At 41.9% G+C, this 20,974-nt stretch overlaps 1 protein-coding gene across 4 annotated transcripts in view; it reads left to right on the top strand.

Moving 5' to 3' along the window:
* KIF2A (kinesin family member 2A) overlaps positions 1 to 20,974 on the top strand; it is a 121,811-nt gene that overhangs the window by 44,318 nt on the left and 56,519 nt on the right. For 2 of the 4 annotated variants that reach the window (XM_089688045.1, XM_089688047.1), the window contains exons 4-7: positions 11,446 to 11,500; positions 15,469 to 15,534; positions 19,595 to 19,695; positions 19,800 to 19,895. In XM_089688045.1, coding sequence (XP_089544171.1) covers positions 11,446 to 11,500; positions 15,469 to 15,534; positions 19,595 to 19,695; positions 19,800 to 19,895 — 318 coding nt within the window. Of the gene's footprint in view, positions 1 to 11,445; positions 11,501 to 15,468; positions 15,592 to 19,594; positions 19,696 to 19,799; positions 19,896 to 20,974 lie in introns of all 4 variants that reach the window. The other 2 variants (XM_089688044.1, XM_089688046.1) reach the window with 1 other exon arrangement.

The raw sequence follows: 20,974 nt of genomic DNA, 5'->3' as shown, positions 1-20,974 counted from the left end.
AGGAAAAGTGGAACTTCTGTTTGTCAGTGAAGTCCCACTTCAAGCAGAGCTCCAGGGCTGAGGTCATACAAAGAAGGGGGAACGGGTGTTCTTTTTATATGGTTGCTGTAGTAGGAAGGATTGTATATATGACTGCTGGGGGAGGTCAGGGAACTGTTTATATGGCTATTGTGGAGGATAGGGATCTGTAGATATGGCTGTTGTGTGGGAGCAGATACCTGTATATACAGTGGGGATCGAAAGTTTGGGCACCCCAGCTAAAAATTTGTATTAATGTGCATAAAGAAGCCAAGGAAAGATGGAAAAATCTCCAAAAGGCATCAAATTACAGATTAGACATTCTTATAATCTGTCAACAAAAGTTAGATTTTATTTCCATCATTTACACTTTCAAAATAACAGAAAACAAAAAAATAGCGTCTGCAAAAGTTTGGGCACCCTGCAGAGTTAATATCTTGTACTGCCCCCTTTGGCAAGTATCACAGCTTGTAAACACTTTTTGTAACCAGCCAAGAGTCTTTCAATTCTTGTTTGAGGTATCTTTGCCCATTCTTCTTTACAAAAGTCTTCCAGTTCTTTGAGATTTCTGGGCTGTCTGTCACGCACTGCTTTTTTAAGGTCTATCCATAGATTTTCAATTATGTTGAGGTCAGGAGATTGTGAAGGCCATGGCAAAACCTTCAGTTTACGCCTCTTGATGTAATCCCCCGTGGATTTTGAGGTGTGTTTAGGATCATTATCCATTTGTAGAAGCCATCCTCTCTTTAACTTCAGCTTTTTCACAGATGGCATCAAGTTACCATCCAAAATTTGCTGAAATTTTATTGAATCCATTTTTCCTTCTACTCGTGAGATGTTCCCTGTGCCACTGGCAGCAATATCGGTCCACAGAACATGTTTCCAAAATGCATCAGGCTTGTCTATATGTTCATTTGCAAAGTTCAAACGATGATTTTTGTGGTGAGGACGTAGAAGAGGTTTTCTTCTGATGACTCTTCCATGAAGACCATATTTGTACAAGTATCTCTTTATAGTGGAATAGTGTACCACAACTCCAGTGTCTGCCAGATCTTTCTGGAGGGATCGTGCAGTCAAACGTGGGTTTTGAATTGTTTTTCTCACAATCCTGCGAGCTGTTCAGTCTGATATTTTTCTTGGTCTTCCAGATCTTGCTTTAACTTCCACTGTTCCTGATGACTGCCATTTCTTAATTACATTCCAAACAGAGGATATTGACATCTGAAAACGCTTTGCTATCTTCTTATAGTCTTCTCCAGCTTTGTGAGCGTCAACTATTTTCAGTTTTAGTTTTCTAGACAACTGCTTAGAAGAACCCATGGTGCTGATTGTTGGGGCAAGGTCAGATGAGTCTGGGCATTTAAAACCTTTGAGATTGACATAACCTGGTCTTCCCAGACGATGATTGAGAACAATCCATGACACTGGCAGGTCTCAGCTTTGCAAAGGGGGCAGTGCATGCTATAAATTCTGCAGGGTGCCCAAACTTTTGCAGACGCCATTTTTTTGTTTTCTGTTATTTTGAAAGTGTAAATGATGGAAATAAAATCTAACTTTTGTTGACATATTATAAGAATGTCTAATCTGTAATTTGATGCCTTTTGGAGATTTTTCCATCTTTCCTTGGCTTCTTTATGCACATTAATACAAATTTTTAGCTGGGGTGCCCAAACTTTCGATCCCCACTGTAGTCTGCTCTATGGAGTGGGATAGAGTTGGTGGTTCCTTCCCTTCATCCCATTCTGGCTGTGACCTTACTTTTGCAAACTTTGTTTGACAGCTCAAAATCCGTTAAGAGGGATCTAACCAGTGCTGAGATGATCTCATATATAGAACTCTTTAACCGTTTCAATACCGTGCAATTTTACACCTTCCTGCCCAGGCCATTTTTCAGGTTTCAGCGCTCTCACACTTTGAATGACAATTGCGCGGTCATACAACATTGTACCCAAACTAAAATTTTATCATTTTCTTCACACAACTAGAGCTTTCTTTTGGTGGTATTTAATCACCGCTGGGATTTTTATTTTTTGCTAAATTAACAAAAAAAGACCAAAAATTTTGAAAAAAAACCACATTTTTCTTTGTTTCTGTTATAAAAGTTTACAAATAAATAATTGTTCTTCATAAATTTAGGCCGAGATGTATTCTGCTACATGTCTTTGGTGAAAAAAAAACAAATTAGGATGTATTTTTTAGTTTGTTGGAAACTTATAGAGTTCACAAACTATGGTATAGATCTGATTATTGATCAATCCTGAAGTACTGACAGCCAGTCTAATTTCTTGAGGTCCAAGAATGTCAGAATAGTACAGATATCCCCAAATGACCCCTTTTTGCAGAGTAGACAGTCCGACGTACTTCATAAGAGGCATGGCGAGTTTTTTGAAGTTGTATTTTTTTGTCATAGTTTTTCGGAAAATGAAAAAATTAAATAAATTTTCACTATTTTTTTTTTTTTTACATACTATCACCAGTGCAGTACAGCGTCATCCTATAACTGGCATGGCGGTGAACAGGGACACTGACTGGTGACAGTATGAAAAAAAAAAAATATATATATATATATATATATATATATATATATATATATATATTTTTTTTTTTAATATTTAATTTTTTATTACATTTTTTTAATTTTTTTTAAGATTTTTTTTTTAAGATTTTACTATGACCAAAGTAGTACAATATTACCATAGTAACATTGTACTACTTTGGGGAAGTGATCAGTATTTTTTTTTTTTACACATTTTGCTTATAGCAAAGAATTACTTTGCTATAAGCAAGCATTTACCTGAATGAAATCGATTCATTCAGCTTTTTTTTTTTTTTTTTTTTTGTGCTTAGCTGTGATTTGGTCACAGCTAATCACATGACGTGCATGTGATTAGCTGTGACCATTCACAGCTAGGCACTAGTATACAATGGATGGCATCATGAATGAAGCCATCCATTGTATACAAATGTCATGTGACCTGCTGTGATTGGTCACAGCAGGTCACATGGTACCAGCAACGGGAGCCGGTACTCGGATCTGTCATCGGCCGTGTCCGAGGTGCACGGCCGGTGACAGATCACACTGCTGCGCCGCTCTGCATTAGCGCAAACGGCGCATGTGCGGGAGCACGCCAAATGGCGTGCACCCGGAATGCAGGGACACAATTGAAGCCGCCAAACGGCCATTGGCTGGGCGGCTAATGGTTAAGCAGTTGGCTATAGTGTTATATTTTTCAGTTATGGAGTTTTTCTGGAAGCCTTCTGTCACATTTCTTGCTTGTGTTTCACATCAATACTGATAATGACATCATGATAGATGTGACTGGCGGTAAGAGCACCCATCTTTCCTAGTGGAACAAGCCTAAGGAACAGACTGCAAAGCCTCCCTTTTAAGAAACGTTCCTTTTAGGCAGCTTTCACACTGATTTTTTTTTTCTGCGTTAAAAAAAAAGTGGAAGAAAAACACATGGTCATTAGATCCTATGGAACTCTTCACACTGGTCAGTTGTGTTTTTCAAAGTCCTGCTTACTGCATTTTTGGTGCATGTTTGGTTTGGTAAAAAACACCAAGAAACGCAGCTCCCCATTGAAATGGAAAACAGACCAAAAATGCATCAAAAACACACCCTTTTTTTTTTTGGTCTATTTCTTGAGTTGCATGTCAGGTGAAAAGAGCACTGGAACCGCGGCCAAAATGCACAAGTTTTTACTGTGGGTTTGCAACGGAGCAGTGCGAAAGTCTTATCCACATTGAAAATCCTCAAGCTTGGCTTCCCATCCACCTGCAGGCCCTTGCACTCTAGGTCTATTAAATCCTTAGACAAGCTTTTCTCTGCATAAAGGTGCACCTTAACTTTCCAGAGTTGGGGGGATGTTTGTTAAACTTTACGGATGCTTGGACTGCTTGTATCTCTGATGCTTGGAGACGGGAGGTGTTATCCCAGGACTATAAACTGGAGATTTGCTCCCTGCCCTCCCTTGGTTTTTCACCACTAAATGTCTTGCCATACTGCACAGATTAGCTGATCTCCATTGAGCCCTCTTGGGTCTTCTGCGTGAAGGAATCCTTGTCTCAGTTTCTATGGCAGACTGGTTCCAGGGGGTTTTAATCCAATCTGTTTTACCACTCCTGAGCCAAAAGGGGGCATTCGCCCAATTCTGGATTACAAATGCCTTCATTCAGTTCCAGAAATTCTGCATGGATTCAACCAAATATGTTATGGCCTCCCTTTATCAGAGAGACTTTATGGCTTCTGGATACCTCAAATAGGCTTATCTTTATGTTGTCATGCATCATGCTTTCAGAGCATCAGTGATTTCTATTTTTCTCTGTGTGGCCCTTGCACTACCAGTTTGTGGTCTTGCCATTCGGCATCTCATCCCTCCTTGGGTGTTCACCAAGTTGTGCCATTTGCACAGTTTAACTACAGACTTGTACAATTCCACAGTCTGTATTTGTTAGACAAGTCTATCTAGTCTCTGAACAGACTATTAGGTCTACCATCAAGAACCAGGTTGTCCCTGGCTTGTTGGCTCAGGAATCCAGCTCTGGAGTTGGGGGAAGTCCTTCCTCTCCATCTTTTGGAGGATGCGCAATTGATGCCATCCTGTTGGGCTGGGGAATATTTTTGGGCACCCTGCCAATGCAAGGGACTTGTTTCCTGATCAACAGCCTGAAACTTTGGGCAGTTTCTTTCCCTGCAGTGTTAGACCATCCTGCTGGAGGGTCATCAAATTTGAATTTTGTCAGACAATATGGCAATGGTGACCTGCATCAGTCATCAGGGAAGATGAAGTCTTGTTGCAGCAAGAAAGGTAAATAAGATCCAACCCTGAACAGATCTTCATGTTCAGTCTTGTCTGCCAAATTCATTCCAAGTATAGACAATAGGCAGGTTGATTTCCTCAGACATGGCAAACGAGAGATGTTGGTTCTCAAATCCAGATAGCTTACATATACATAACCCATGAGATGCTAAAGCAGTGTGACCACATGTTGACAGTGAAAATTCTGAATTAATCCTCTGAACATTTAAAGTGGAACTAAAGTCTAAAAACTGCAAGCAATTGGATATGTTTATTTTATTCAGGGAGCTGCAGTGAAAAGCTAAACTGTATTCTTTAGAATGTGTACTGAGCTATGAACTCCTGTGATGTCCTTTTGCGATGACCGCAGCCGGTACCTGGAAGAAGCCGGTTAGAAGATGCCTTTTGAGATATTTTGGCCATTAAAGGAGAGGTAAGTATTAGGGACTTTAGTTCCGCTTTAACCTCACATATTTCTAGCAAACATTTGCATTAAAACTTTAGTTTGAACATATTGCAAGACAAGATTAGCCAGATCTTCTGCACTCTGCACAGTAGCCTTCCTCTCCTATTTCAGAGACAGTTGTCCTCTCCCTTCTCAGTTAAGACCTTTGTACTGGGGGGTCTGCCATGTAGGTCCCACTGTCCCCTAATGACTCAATGAGACCTTAATCTGGTTCTCTCTGCACTGCAAAAACTGCCGTTTGAATCATTAGATACAGTCCTCTCTCTAATCTCACCCACAAAGTAAATTTTCTTGTAGCCATCATCTCTGCTAAGCGAGTATCTGAAGTTGGCAGTGTTATCTTGCAAGGAACCCTTTTTCTGGTTTTGCATAGGAAAAATGTATTAAAACCCAGGGCTTCCGTCTTGCCTAAGGTGGTTTCTACCTTTTCACCTCAACTAGGACATCATTTTTCAGTCCCTCTGTTTGGCTCCAGATCACCAGGTAAATTTTCCTCCATTGTTTGGTTGTTTTCAGGTTGGGAGAGTCGCTACTTTTTTGGGAAGACCGTTTAATTTCCATCATCCTGAATTGTCATCATAAAGGGTGCATTGGCTTCTCACTCTACTCTCTCTAGGTGGCTCTGATAGTCTATCATTCAAGTTTATGGTCTCAAGGATTGGGTACCTCCTTTTTCTGTCAAGATGCACTTTTATATTGTGTGCTTCTTGGGCTTATGACACCATGCAACTGTTTCCCAGATTTCCAAAACTTCCATCTGATCTTCTGTTTGTGTTGTGTAGTCTACCAGTTACATGTTTTGGTCTCATCTGATGCCATCATCAGGCAACTCTTTGAGCCATAGGCAGTCTCTACTTTGTTTTTCCATTAATTCTGAGGCCTATTAGCATTTGTTTGCTATGCTGCCCACCCTTCATTTCGGCTGCTTTTGGACTCGGGAAATTGAAAGAAAATTGAATTTTCGTGCCCTCTTTAAATATTTATTTTTTGGTGTTCATTGAGAGACACAGGTCCCACCCCTCTGTGTTATGATCATGTTCTCTGTACTGTTTTGCTTCAAAACTGAGGCATGCCTGTAGTTGGAAGGATTATCTTGGGCTGGCCTGTTTTTTTTTTTTTGTTTTTTCTTTGTTTTTGTTTGCTAGTGTCTAATTCTGTCAGCCGTAAAAGCCCAGAGGGTCCTCCTTTTTCTTGTGTCCTTTTAGTGGACTTCAAGGAGGATTCTACAGGAAATGCAGATGTCTTATTGCTCCTAAAGCAAAAAAATTACTTCAGTTGTAAGATGTTTGTGGATTTCTTTGCCAGAATTGCCTGTCTGAAATTTCCCCACATCATTTCAGTGGAATTAATCAGAACTTTGAGTAGGCCAATCCATGACTCTAGATTTTTTTTTTTTTTTTTCCCTATTTTTAGCTTTTTTTTTTTTATTTGTTTCAGGTCATCATTTTGTTGAAAGATCTATTTCTAGCTCAGCTTCAATTTTAGGATAGATAACCTTACATTATCATCAAGAACACTATGGTATGATGCATAATTCATGATTGTTTCAATAACTGAGCTGGCCAGGTCTTGAAGCAGTAAAGCAAGCCAAAACAATATTATTTCTACCACCATGCTTCACAGTTGGCACAAGGTTCTGCTCTTGAAATCCTGTTGATGGCTTGTGACAACTATCATATTAGGCTACGTTCACACCAGCAATTAAGGCTGGTGAAAATTTTAGTGGCAGGAATCTTCTGTTTACAGCTCTTAATGGGAGGGCTAGATGCAGATGCCGGCCCTGTTCGATATAATAACAGGTCTCCAGTGGCTGTAGCTATTCGTGGCTCTCTGCACAGCCAGCAATTTACTTGCAGTGACTGCTGCTGGGTGCACTTTGAGTGAGTCCAGCAATGATCACTGCAGGCAACCACTGGCTGTGCAGAGAGCCCTGTACAGCTGTGGCCGCCATAGACCTGTCATTATAATAAATGAGACTGGCGGCTGCACTTAGACGCTCTTATCCGCAGATGAAAAAAGATTCCTTCCACTATAATTTTCATCAGCTTTAATCGCTTACTGTGGCCAAACAGTTCACAGCACACTGTTCCAGAAAGCCTGGGCTGTCACTAAATGTTTACCTTTTGAGCAAGACTACAGTTTGTCATTATTTTTTTTTTTTTTTTGTGTGTGGACAGCAAAGTTGTTGTTTTTTCCAGTGCACCCACCATGCAGAATACATTGGTGCAATCTTTTTCTGATTGTAAATGCATGCACTTTGACACAAACTGTTGCAAGAGATAACTGTAGATCTCACTGACATTTTGTGGTTGATGGAGACTTTTAGTATTAAGTGGTTGTCTTTTGGGCTGAATTTGCTGCAGTCTTGGAATAATTAGCATTTGTTTGAAATCTTCGTCACTTGTAGATTTTTTTCCTTACAGTGGAATTATTGATTTAAGATGATATCCATTGCCCGCACTGTATGCATCGACAACCTTTTTTTCCTGAGATCCTCAGACCATAGATATCCAGGGTTTAAATAAGACAGGCTTTACCTGCATACTTCTAAGGAAGTTTTAATCATTAGCACCTAATCTGGTACAACTAATTCTAATTTCATGGATTTAAAGTGTTTCACAATTTTTATTTTTATTTTTTTAACTGAAAGCATTACCTGCATAAAGTAGAATACCTTAAATACTTACCCGAGGTCCTGTATCGATCCAGTGTTGTGCAGGTCTGCAGCAGCGCTGGTCTGTTCCTGGTCTCACGGGACATATTGATAGCAGCGGGAGCCTGTAGGTCAGTCAAATCCGGTGAGGAGGAGGGGGGTGGCCTGCACCATGCAGTGTGTCTATAGGACAAATATTATTATTATTATTATACAGTATTTAGCGCCAAAAGGTCTGATCAGCGCTGTACATTATAGTGGGGGACAGAACATGAGACAATACAGTAACAAAACAATACGCAAGGGGTTAGAGGGCCCTGCTCCTTGGAGCTTACAATCTAGGAGGGAGGGGATAGTGGTAAAGGAGGAAGTGGCTGTGGGGGATGGAGTGGTAGGAGGAGTGGAGGAGATCGGGCAATCGGAAGCCAGTGGAGGGAATGACAGAGGGGGGTGGCAGAAGCGGAGCGGTTGGTAAGGTGGATGAGTCTGGCCGCTGAGTTCAGGATAGACTGAAGCGGGGATAGCCTGTGTTGGGGTAGGCCGGTGAGAAGGGAGTTGCAGTAGTCCAGACGTGAGATAATGAGGGAGTGAGCGAGTTGTTTAGTAGTGTCTGGGGTTAGGAACGTACATATTTTGGAGATGTTGCGGAGGTGGAAACTGCATGAGTTATACAGAATACAGCCCTCACACGGCTGCCCATGCAGATATCAAACCGTAGTTATTATTATTATACAGTATTTATAAAGCGCCGATGGTTCGCTCAGCGCTGTACATTACAAAGGGGGACAGCACAATACAATAAAATGCAAAACATGAGGGGATCGAGGGCCCTGCTCTTTTGAGCTTACAATCTATGAGATATAGTCCCTGTCCGATTAATATGACATTTTGACTGTTTTGATATAGCACCACATTTGCTATACTGTCTACTCTGAATTCTGTATAACTTGAATGATAGCTACATTAAGGCTGAATTTGTTTAGGAGTGTTGTTTTTTTTTTTCTCTCCCCGTTCTTTCTTTTTTTTTTTTTGTCTACCCCTTTTGGAGTGTGTGCTCTTCTTTCTTTGTATATTGTACAAAAACTCAACATATCTTTAACCACTTGCCTACCGGGCACTTATACCCCCTTCCTTACCAGGCCAATTTTCAGCTTTCAGCGCTGCCGCACTTTGATTGACAATTGCGCGGTCATGCAACATTGTACCCATATGAAATTTTGATCATTTTTTTCTCACAAATAGAGCTTTCTTTTGGTGGTATTTAATCGCCACTGGGCACTTTACTTTTTGCGCTATAAATTAAAAAAAGTGCAAAAAATTTGAAAAAAAAAAAAAAGTTTGTTTCTTTTATAAAATTTTTCAAACAGGTATTTTTTCTCCTTCACTGATTTGCGTTGATGAGGCGGCACTGATGGGCACTGATAGGCGGCACTGATGGGCACTGATAGGCAGCACTAAAGGGCACTGATAGGCAGTAGTAATGAGGTGGCACGGATAGGCGGCACTGATAGACAGCACTAATTAGGGGTCACGGATAGGCGGCACTGATATGCAGCACTGATAGGCGGCACTGATATGCAGCACTGATAGGCGGCACTGATAGGTGACACTGATGATGGGTACTGATAGACGGCACTGACTGGCATCACTTCTGGGCACTGACTGGCGGCACTGACTGGCACAACCCCTGGGCACTGACTGGTGGCACTGACTGGCAGCACTGCTGGGCTGCACTGGTGGGTGGCACTGGTGGACAGCACTGGTGGGTGGGCACAGGTGGGTGGCACTGGTGGGCACAGGTGGGTGGCACTGGTGGGCACAGGTGGGTGGCACTGCTGGGTGGCACTGCTGGGTGGCACTGCTGGGCACATGTAGGTGGCACTTCTGGGCACAGGTAGGTGGCACTGCAGAGTGGCACAGGTGGGTGCACTGCTGGGCACAGGTGGGTGCACTGCTGGGCACAGGTGGGTGCACTGCTGGGCACAGGTGGGCGGGGCTAGTGGGCGCACTGCTGATCGGAACTTGCGGGGGTCACTGCTGGGCACCGATCATCAGGGCACTGATCATCAGTGCCCTGATGATCGGTGCCGATCCCCGCTCTGACAACTGCCGGTTCTCGGCAGTACTTTCCTCACGATCTGACAGCGTGAGGAAAGTGCAGCCGAGAACCGGCACTTGCATTTCCCTGTGATCAGCGTGTCATTGGACACCGCTGATCACGTGGTAAAAGGCCGGTGGGATCGGCCTTTCACCACATCACGTGATCAGCTGTGTCCGTAGGACACAGCGATCACGGAGATCGCCGGGTGCGCGCCCCCTGGGGCGCGCAGGAGAGCGCGTTCTGGGAGGACGTCATATGACGTCCACTCAGAACTGGCCGGCCGCGGTGAAGCCGTCTTTCGGCTATGCGCGGTCGGCAAGTGGTTAAAAAAAAGAAAAATCTGTATTTGCTTTCATTGTGATCAGGGGTTTCTAAATAAGGGGCCATTTGACTGTACTTCAAACTTTTGGGGGTCTGGAGTGGCTGGTGGCAGTAGAAACTGCCCCAGCATCAGTGAAAGTAAAAAAAAAAAAAAAATTACCTAGTGCCCAAAGTCAGTAGAAGGAATAATAGTAGCTGCTTCATTGGTACTAATTGGAGGAATAGTGCCTAATTGTTTATTAGTGGGAGGAATTATGCTTCATAGTTGATTTTAGTGGGAGGAATAGTACCCCATCATTGGTGTCAGTAGATGGTTACATCATGCCATTGTTGGTCTCCCCAATGGTTCCCCACGGTTAGTGCCAGTGGAAGGAATGGTGCCTCCTTGTTGGTGTCAGTGGGAGGAATAGTGCCCCAAGGGCTGGATAAAGGCAATCAGAGGCTCACTGACCACCAATTTGGAGACCACTTATTTAGATTGAGAGCCTGGCGGTACTTTGGTTTCTATACTTTGAGCCACTGACCCAAAGCAGGTATATAGAGGAGGACAGACTCTTCTTATTTGCAGCCTGTTCATTCTGTGTGACTCGGAAGTGCTGCATCTAGACACTGCCACCTAACTACCATTTTCACCAGGCCAGCAGTGTCAGCCTTTTCAATTCAGAGCAGAGCTCTGCTGCTCTATCCTTCATCGGAAGGATCCCTGTCTATGCTCTCTGTTGGATATTGTTGAAACTTACACTCGAATAAGGAAGAGGCGGTAGGCATTAATCAGCTGTGTTCAGGCCTTGTGGTTGGCTGCTTAGGTGTGAGCACTGCATCCTGGGAGGAGGTCACATGCTTTAAAATATCTAGGCAGTAATATAGGGAGGGCTTTGATAAGAGTAGTGGTGGGCTGAGGGTTTCAGCAGAGGTGGGGAGGTTTTTTTCAGAGGACAAAATAATTTCTCTTTGGAGAGGTGTAACCGGTGTAGTTGCATATGGTCTACACAGGTGTTGGTTTTATAGGTTTTTAGTTTGTATGAAACAGGTAAGTTTGCCAACATATGGAAGATGAAAAGCCTTTTTTTGTTTTTCTTGTAGAATCGACGTACTGTAGTTCCAGTTAACAAGGAAACTCCTGCAAGAGACAATAGAGGTAAGGTTACCAGAGCTCAATGCCTTTCAAAGTGACATCATTTTGCCATCTGTTACCTGACTATACTAACTCCTCTGTTTTTAGGAAGAGCCAGATTTCTTTGTCATTCAAATGCTTATAGCTGTCCATTGAAAAAAGACTGAATGTGAATTTTCTAACATACCAGATAATGTTTTTTTTTTTTTTTTTTTTAAATGTGTTGCAGTAGTAAATTCAATATTTTTTGTTGTATGGTTCAGTACAGTCTATGACTTCAGAACTTGCAAGTTAGATGGGCAGGGTGGAAGCAGAATGTTCAGTGTATAGTCCTGTAGTAAACTAGTTAAAGCAGGACCAGCAAGCTGTTATCTATGGAAGCTTTCTTTTGTAAGACCCTGTTTACATTTGTGGTACTCGCTGAAGCGTTCAATGAAAATGGTGACAGGGATCATTTTTGCCGTGCTGTGATGCTGTGTATATGCCTTTTGTAAGGTGCAACGAGTGGGGGGGAGGGGCAGTAAAACCATGGCATTGCCATGTAGTTTTACTGCCCCTCAGCTCCTACTGTAAATGAGGTCTAAGGCAGGCCACAGATGCCGCAATTTTCTTTTATGCACCCTGGGTTGCTGGAAAGAAAGTCGCTTGATTCCCCCATCCACACAGTCAGTGTTGGTGGGGAATCCCTCTCACTGAGCTATCGTGTTCTCCTGGCTAGGGTACAGGGAGGCATCTCTACCGAGTGAACAGTGATTATTGCTAGCCGCTATAGCCGCTGGCGTCACATATAAAAAATCTAGAAATTCTGAAGGACCCTCTGCACACTGGTATATACCCTTTCAAGCAGACTATGCAATAAATAGGGATATTTAGTTCACACATATTGCAATACATGCTTAAGCTGGCCAACTGCGTCAAAGTAATCCCTCTATGGCCAGTCCTACTCTGCCCTGCCTACGCAAATGCTACTGTGGACACAATGCTAGCATGCTAGAAAAGACACAATGGGGCAGAGCTACAAGGTTCAGGTCTGGCTACTGACCCAACAATACAACAAACGGGAGATCCCTGTGCTCAAATCCCAACAGCTAGTGCATGCATTTATCCATCAGGTGCTTAAGGGGTGTAACCACATGTTAACACTAGAAATTCTGAAGGACCCTCTGCACACTGGTATATACCCTATATAAAAAATCTGACAGGCTGGTTGTACCCCAGTCAATCGATGGATCGACTTTGGTACCGTCAGCCTGCCCATAGATGGTTCGAATCTTGGCCAATCCCTGCAGAACTGGCCGGCTTAAGGCAGTTGACCGAAAGTTTGGGCCAAATCCATTCAGTTCTGCAGGAAATTAATGTAGAACCTATGGGATGTGGTAATTAAGGCAAACTCCATCCAAAATTAGTATTTCAATGTTGGTTAGACACTGGTGGGTTTAATCACTTCAGGTTTATCCATATACAGTCTACCCAACCCACAGGACCCTAATGAAAGCATCACTCTATCAAATACACAAATATGTGTTCCTTACTGTCTGCCATTCAACTTATCTGAGCAAGCTGTTAACCACTGCTGTCTTAGAATTACAATCCAGGAATAACTACCATCCAGATCCCACGCACACAAAGTGTTGATATAGGGCAATTGGTGCATGACCCCCCAAAATATTCTAGTTATTAAATCTTGATAGACCCTTTTATTGTGACAAGTAAACATTCATAACTAGACTAATGTCTTTGGCATGGTGCTGTGATTCTTTTATTCCATACAAGCCGATTCTTCCAGAGACCCCATTGAGGCTTCACCTGACATTAGAGAGCTTCTGTACTTTACCAATCATTTGATTTATTCGGATCGTTCACCAAGCTTGATGTCCAGAGTCCTTCCATCCTAATTGTAGAGCACCCTTAAATTGGACTGATTTAACTTTCTTTCAGTGTTATAGTACAGCAGTGTGGAGATAATGCTTTGCATTTCAAAGTTTTTGTGGCCTTTTTCAGAACCTGCTCTTTTCTGCATATTTGTATTGGCTGTTAAGGCCATCCATCATGCAGATGGTCCAATAAGAAAGTGCAAGATGAGAAAACCAAGTGCTTAAAGCTGAACTGTAGGCAGAATATACAACCCCGTGTATAAACAGTGCCTTTCCTTATGGGAGTCTTACTTTTTGTTTCCATCAGCCAGTAGCATAAAGAGTAGAAATCCCTCTGACCTCCCTTAGTTTGATAGTCTCAGTGCAGTGATTTCCATTTTACATAGCTGGTCAGTTTTTCCTGTTCTCTTAATTAGGCAACAGATCCTGTGACAGCCCATTAATAGTAGTTTTCCCTCCCCTGTCCTCCATACTTTTCACTTTAAAAACATCTTTATTCAGATAAAAAATCAATTGCAATGTACATCATAAAACCATTACACAGGATGGGGTAAACGATTAGGCCAAGTATACAAAATTGTAGGGTATCTCCTACTAATGGCCTCCATACTTTTACAGTAGCTGTAGAGGATGGACCTGTTCAGCTACTCCTTCCCACAATAATATACCCATTGCTGCCCATCCTTGGTCACAGACTGATGGGCATTTTAGCGCAAAGTAAACCGGTCAGTGCTGTGCCTTGCAGACATAAAAAGCAGTGGTCTTAGGTGCAATTAAGATGATTTTTACTACAACGGGACAAGTTTAGGTTTTTCTGGTTATGAGCTATGCAAATGTAGTCCTGTGTGGTACAAATCAAAAGTGATGCGTGGTGCCACACAGGATCCTCCTCCCTGCTCCCAGGCACAGCAAGGTTTTTGACAGATGATAGTGACATCATTGGTAATTAAACTTCCTTTTGCAGTTAAATAAGTGTCTTTTAATTTAAAAAAAAAAAAAGGGGGTATGGATCACAATTTTGATCCTTTAGTTCAGCTTTAACATGGTCAAGCGAAGTGTGCTTGTTATAGAATATTGGGATTTGAAGAAACCTCTTACAGTCACCAGTTGGTGAAGGGTTTTAAAGGAGAACCCATTAAAGTGAATCTTGGTGTACACCCCAGAGAACAATAAAAGAAAATATAGCCATGTTCCATGTGCTCAAAATATTTTTAATTGATATACAGTATTTTAAAATAGCTTCACTTTATTTCCTTAAATTATTCAGCAATTTTCTCTGATTCCAGTGTTATGTAGGTTGTAGCACAACAGAAGCAAAACCCCTCAAGCTGCCCCCAACATGGTTTATCCACTAAGGCTGCTGAGAGCTGTATTGCGCATACTTGGTGGATAATCATAACAATGGATGCCAAATCAGCATAGTGTAAAGAAATGAGGGAAGGGCTGTCGAAACAAAGAAAATGGAAGTTTTTTATAGAGCAGAAAAAAAAGCAAAACCTTTCCAGAGACAAATCAAATTTGCCCTTGCTTACCTCTTCCTGAAAATTCTAGCTGCATGGCTCCTATGGTGGTCACCTGGCACTTACCTGAAACAGGCATGCCATAAGTACCTCCTAAAGCACATCAGAAACTCAAAAAATATTGAAATCACAGATTTTTAAAGCCGCAAGCAGCATTTTGAGAAGGTCAGTAATGGCAACTATCCTCTTTCTGTCATGGCTTGGGCTTGTTCACATTATAGCGCTTGCGGTTTTTTCTTGTGCATTGCAGTGCGTTTTGCAAGCCTTTTTAAAATTTATTTTTTAAGCCCAACTCGGGGTTACTGTACCCCCACCCCTCCCAGAACTTCAATGTTGTCCTTGTTTGTCAAGTGTGCCCAGGACTGCAGCTAAGCTATCCTGCTTTAGACATGCATACACTTATTGGATGTATAGAGTAAAATTTATAAATTGATGACTTTCTGTATGTGGTTCTTAGGTCCATATTTTTATTTTTTGTGGTTTATAGAAGGCATAGACCATGCAAAGCTTAGTTTCAGCTGACCTCCCACCTTTTTATTACAATGCTGTTATTTTCACCTGCTCTGCATTAGTCTAATGTATCTTTATTTTTTTGCAGCAATCGGTTCAGCCCGGTCACGGCCAAGCCAGCCAGTAGAACCACCAGCCTCCGCACAGCAGAATGGTAGTGTTTCAGATATATCTCCAGATCAACCTGGAAAAAAGGACTTTGGCCCTCCTTGTATGTAACATATGTCTAGGATTGCTTCATATTCTATGTGCACCTTCATAATAGAAATCATGAGCACCCAGTTCTAGACCATCTTACATAGCAATTTCATGGTTGTACATATGAAGCATCTGCACCTTTCCTTCATTGTGAGCTACACGATCCTCATTTCCTGCTTTTAGTGACATTACAGCACAGATAACATACCCATCAGTATAATGGCTGATTCATTTGCATGCAAATTATTGGGTCACACTTTCATTTCAGTCCAGATGGTTTGTTGGCGACTTTAACTGGTATGTGCATTGGCATGTCTCATCAAGTGAATGGATTCTGGACATCAGTGAAATGGTGTACATGGTTTCGATTTCACTCTGACCACTTTTTCACTTTTTTTATTTTAAATCCCCACTGTTCTTGGTTAAAAATTGGAAGTGTACCTGCAAATAAGTTACACACATAATGATGTTTCTTGGTTCCTCCAGTGTTGATGGCTTGTTTTAAATTGCCGTTTTTAGACTTAAAGCGGACCTCCACTCAAAAGGGGAAGTTCCGCTTTAAGGACTGCTCCCCATTAAGGATTGGCACCTCTGGGGGGCAGGGGAGAGCGGTTACCTGAATTTGACAGGTACCTGCTCCCACTTCTGGTCCAATCGCCTAGGTGACCGAAAGCAGAAGGTGTCCTCCATCCCTCCCTCCCTGTAGTCTTTTGGAACACGTGACAGGTCCCAGAAGACTACAAAACCATGAAGCGCAGCGCTACTCGTGCATACGCAGTGGGTACCCAGCTGTGAAGCCACAAGCTGTCACAGCCAGGTGCCCACACTGAAGATGCCATTTCCTGGAATACAGGATGGCCAGTGAAATGGACTGCGGGGAACACACCGTGGGACCGGGGGACAGGTAAGTGGCTGTTTTTTTTAAAAGTCGGCAGCTACAGTTTTTGTAGCTGCTGACTTTTAGTTTTTGACAGCATGAGTGGAACTCCGCTTTAACAGAAAGCAGATGTGACAATGCCACACTGCACCTGCATTTTACATTTGTAGGTGCAAACCTGCAAAACACGGCAGAGATTGTTCTGTGATTGGAGAAAAGCCCAGGCACATTACCTTGACCTGGCTTTCCTTCTGGCCTTTTTTTTCCCATTTACAAAAATTAAAAAGCAAGCAAAGTTGGGGCACATTTGCAAAGCACAGTTAGAAACGTGCTGTTTTTTTTTTTTTTAAACTTAAAGCAGAGGAATGGATGAGAATGCTTTACTGCTGTTTTATAAATGGGTCTCGTAGTGTTGTGTCTTCATACTTTGTACATTAGCATGGCAGCCTTAGGTTGCTAGGTTAGTAAAGAACTGGATTTGACGGATGCGGTTATGTAAATACGGTACATACAGTAAAACTATAGTTGTGCCTAAATCTTTAACATTATAATCTCGTATTGTCATTGAATCATGCTTTAAAATGGGTAGGGGGGTATAAGTTAAAGTGAGCTTGAATAGTGCTTAGATGTTGATGATCAAATTATTGGTAAGACTTCAAAAAGTGACAATTGGCCATAACCAAGATGGAGGTGCTGAAGATCAGAAGATTTGGGAAGGATCAGTTTAGGGGAAAATAGTGCTGGACTCTGAGTTTGCAGCTATCTTTTTAAAGGATAAGTACACTTAAAAAATTATAAATAAATAAATGCACTTTTTTTTCTCCTTTTGCTGGTAAAATAAAAGTGAATTAATGACGCAGCCGTGTAGGTGGATCCCCGTGCGTCAGCCCCGATTTTTCAAAAACTGACTGCTATTATGGGGAACTTCTCCCTGTACGGTTGTCACAGGGAGGGGGGGAATCGGGCAGCGGCTGCAGGAGTGCGACCATGTTACATGTTCCCAAAGGTCAACTTATCCTTTAAGTCAGCAGCTATAGCGTTTGTAGCTGCTGACTTTTATTTTTGCCGTAGCCAGATGAAGTGCCTCTTTACAGCAAAGACATTGTTCTTTGCCTACCTTATTTTCTCTTCCTCTCCATTCTTCTTATGGTGGCCATTTTCACTAAGGCAGATGAATCCATCTCTTTACTTTTTGAACTCTTGGTCTGCCTTCTGGAACATGTGACAGTACACCTCATCTGAGGAGTAAGTCACTGGTGATGTAGCTTTCTCACTCATCCAACAAATGGTAAAAGTTATTGGAAGTTAAAGCAAAGAATGTTTAACTAAAGAATGTAAGATGATTTTATATTGGCATGCGGCTCATATGGATGTCAATATGATTTTTAATGAAAGAGGGGGGAAGGTGCTCGTTAAAGATTCCCCCAGATTAGGAGATGTCCATTCAGAAATACTCCAGTTTTTTTTTCTTCTTTTTAATGGCAAAGTAATTTAGGTGTCTAAATATAACTAATTGCATACAGTATTTTCTATTCTGAATCTAGGAACTTTAATATGAAAACCAGCTAATCTAGACCAGATCTTTCTCCTTCCTGCTGTATTATGACTGGAAGTCAGTGAAAGTCCTGTCTTTTCTGGACCCTGGCCATATCCATGACAGGCATGTTTGATTTCTAGCTGCCGCCTTTTACTCTCCTTTTTGCAAGTGTGGGCTGCTCAGCACACATCTACACACTTGAATACTGTTCCTCAGATGCCCAGACCTAAAGGGTATATTGTGTTAAATGACTAGATGCACAAGCTTAATAAAGCATTTGCTTTGCTTCTTGCTTGGAATAGTACCATCATCGCCTGCCGTGCTTTTATACTGCAGTATTCTTTACCTGTTTGGGCCCCCTTCCCCTGTGCTTTAAGACTCTGGGTGTTTTCCCATCTATCTCAATGTAGGCTTTTCAGATCATGGCAGTAAAGTAAAAATATATTTGAGCATTATCTTCTCTGCTACAGCATGTGTTAAAGGCTGGGTGTGTATTTAAGGCCGAACTTTACCACTAGCAGCTTGATAACAATGTACTTTAATTTAGGAACATACATTGCACCTTTTAATAATCATGCTAACAGATTAGTGTGTGCTGTAAATTGCCTCCAGCATTGCCCCTGTTTCCTCTTGCTGGTGACTGCCATTTTATTCAACTTCAAAGCAGTCACTTCCTTATCGAGTACTCACCCTCTCTCCTTGGTATCCAAAAACTGTGCCATGTTCTGACCTTGAAATTTGTGCTTTTCCTGCCTTGGTTGTATGTCTTGGCTCAGCTAGAGAGGAAGGTTGACAGAAACTTTACAGTGCTGAAGTTCACAAGCTGCTAGGGGTAAAGAAGAGCAGGTCATTGAGATAAGACACTATCCTTTGTAAGTTTACCTTGTTGTGGATTTCCCTGGCAACAGAGCTTGCCCTGTCATCTCTGCTGATTTTTTTTTTCTTCTCCCTAATCTGTGTGCCTTTGGCAAAGTCATTCCTGTTGTATCCTCCTCTCTCAGCAGTAGTAAATCTTTAGGCTGTCAGGAGAGTGGCCTCTGCCAGGAATACAGGACAACTGAGGATGTTTAGAGCAGCGGGAGATGGTGCCTTACTGTATTTTAAACATTATAGCCACTTATTTTTAATGTTTTGCATAGCTATTTCTGCTTAAGGTGCCAGAATAAAGTGATCTAACAGGACTTAATATTTTATATTTTAATATATTAATATTTTGACTAAAGTTCCACTTTAAAGAGGCCCTATATTTATGTACCCTAGTGTGTAATTCCTAATTAGAAGCTGACTTTTGTGACATACCTAGGCACCATTTGTTCTTCAAATTTAAAAAAGCCAGTCAGGTGTTTTTATATGCAATACCCACACACTCTATATTTTGATTACTGTATTACATTGATTGTGTCATCAGGGGTGAGGTCTATAGAAATTGACTGTGCAGTGGATGGAAAGGTGGTTCTGGGCAAAAAATGCAGCTGCAGAATGTTACAATTATATTCTACAGAATTCACAACTAACTTTCTCACTTTTTATGGGTGGGGGAATACCATGGTCTAGTCTAGTTTTACTTTTAACGTTAGCACTTTTCTCTCTGTCCCCAACAAGCAAGGAGAAAATCCAATTGTGTGAAAGAAGTGGAGAAGTTGCAGGAGAAGAGAGAGAAGAGACGATTGCAGCAGCAAGAACTCCGAGAGAAGAGGGCTCTGGTTTGTGAAACTTATTCTCATTGTGCTGTGACCTCTGATGTATGTGTGTCTTAACCTACACTTTTTTAGGTATTAATTTTTGTGTCCTTTTCTCCATATTTTAGGATGTTGATGCCACAAATCCAAATTATGAAATAATGTGTATGATAAAAGATTTTAGAGGAAGTTTGGATTACCGGCCTTTAACTACATCAGATCCTGTAAGTTGTAGCCATTGGCTTTCACATTCTCTACTGAAGTTAGGTGAAAAAACATTTAAAATTTAAAGTGGAACTGAAGGCAGCAAATACTTTCCTCCAACTGTCCTTTCCCTCACTGGCGCAGGCATCTTCTCCTGTGTGCTGGTTTTCAGCCATCATCATTGGCTGTCATGTGATGACGTCACACAAGCGCAGTTCAGTTTTCAGTTTTGGCAGACCTGCCTGCTCCCAGTGAATAACCGCAACACTTTAGTCAACATTTCTGTTGCCAGCGACTGGGGGTTGATTATTAAGAGCATTACCTCACTGTTGCAATTCTTTCTCACACTTCAAGCAAACCTGTCTTGGAACACAACTGCAGGCACATTTCTTTGCCTTCAAATACTGGTTGTAATATTCATACCAATTTCTATGCTCTTGGGAAATCTCTGGATCCTAGACAAATGCACACAGTACACAGGGTGTCCATTTTTGCCCAGCCTGACCCACTCCCAAATCGAAACTGGTCCCCCGAATTGTGTCATGGCGATGACTGTAATAGGTAGATACTATATACTAGTATATACTGGGGTTGGACAAAAATATGGACACACTACATGATTTGCAAGTGTGAAAGTTATGACATGTTTTGCGTTGAAAGCGGAAGTGATGTAAAATTCTTTTGCTTCCGCTGTGCGATGAGACACCTAGCTAACAGGTGGGAAGCCTCACTTTCATCATTCACTGTGAGCTTTGCTAGTAATACGGAGTCATGTCAGAGCTTATTGAGCTTCACAGAGGACAAATTGTTGGTGCCTCTGTGACTGAAGTTGCCAATTTATTTGCCGTGTCGCGAGGTACAGTATCAAAGGTTATGATGGCATATACAGTTTCTGGGAAAACGTCCGATAAGCATAAGCACAGTCGACATGGTCAACTGACCAAGAGACATTGCAAGAAAACAACTGCTGCAGAAGTGACTGCAGAGCTCAATCTCAGTCTTCCAAGGCCCGTGTACACCAAAACTGCAGAGGGAACTTAAAAAGCAAAACATTTACGGGTAAGCTGCAATTTCCAGAGCACTAGTGACCGATATTAAT

This window comes from Staurois parvus, unplaced genomic scaffold (genome assembly GCF_062004578.1).
Source record: "Staurois parvus isolate SC_StPar_1 unplaced genomic scaffold, SC_StPar_1.0 ptg000445l, whole genome shotgun sequence".
In the NCBI taxonomy this organism is placed as follows: domain Eukaryota; kingdom Metazoa; phylum Chordata; class Amphibia; order Anura; family Ranidae; genus Staurois; species Staurois parvus.
The sequence above is the reverse complement of the archived record's forward strand: the minus strand, read 5'-3'. Positions and strand labels throughout refer to the sequence as shown.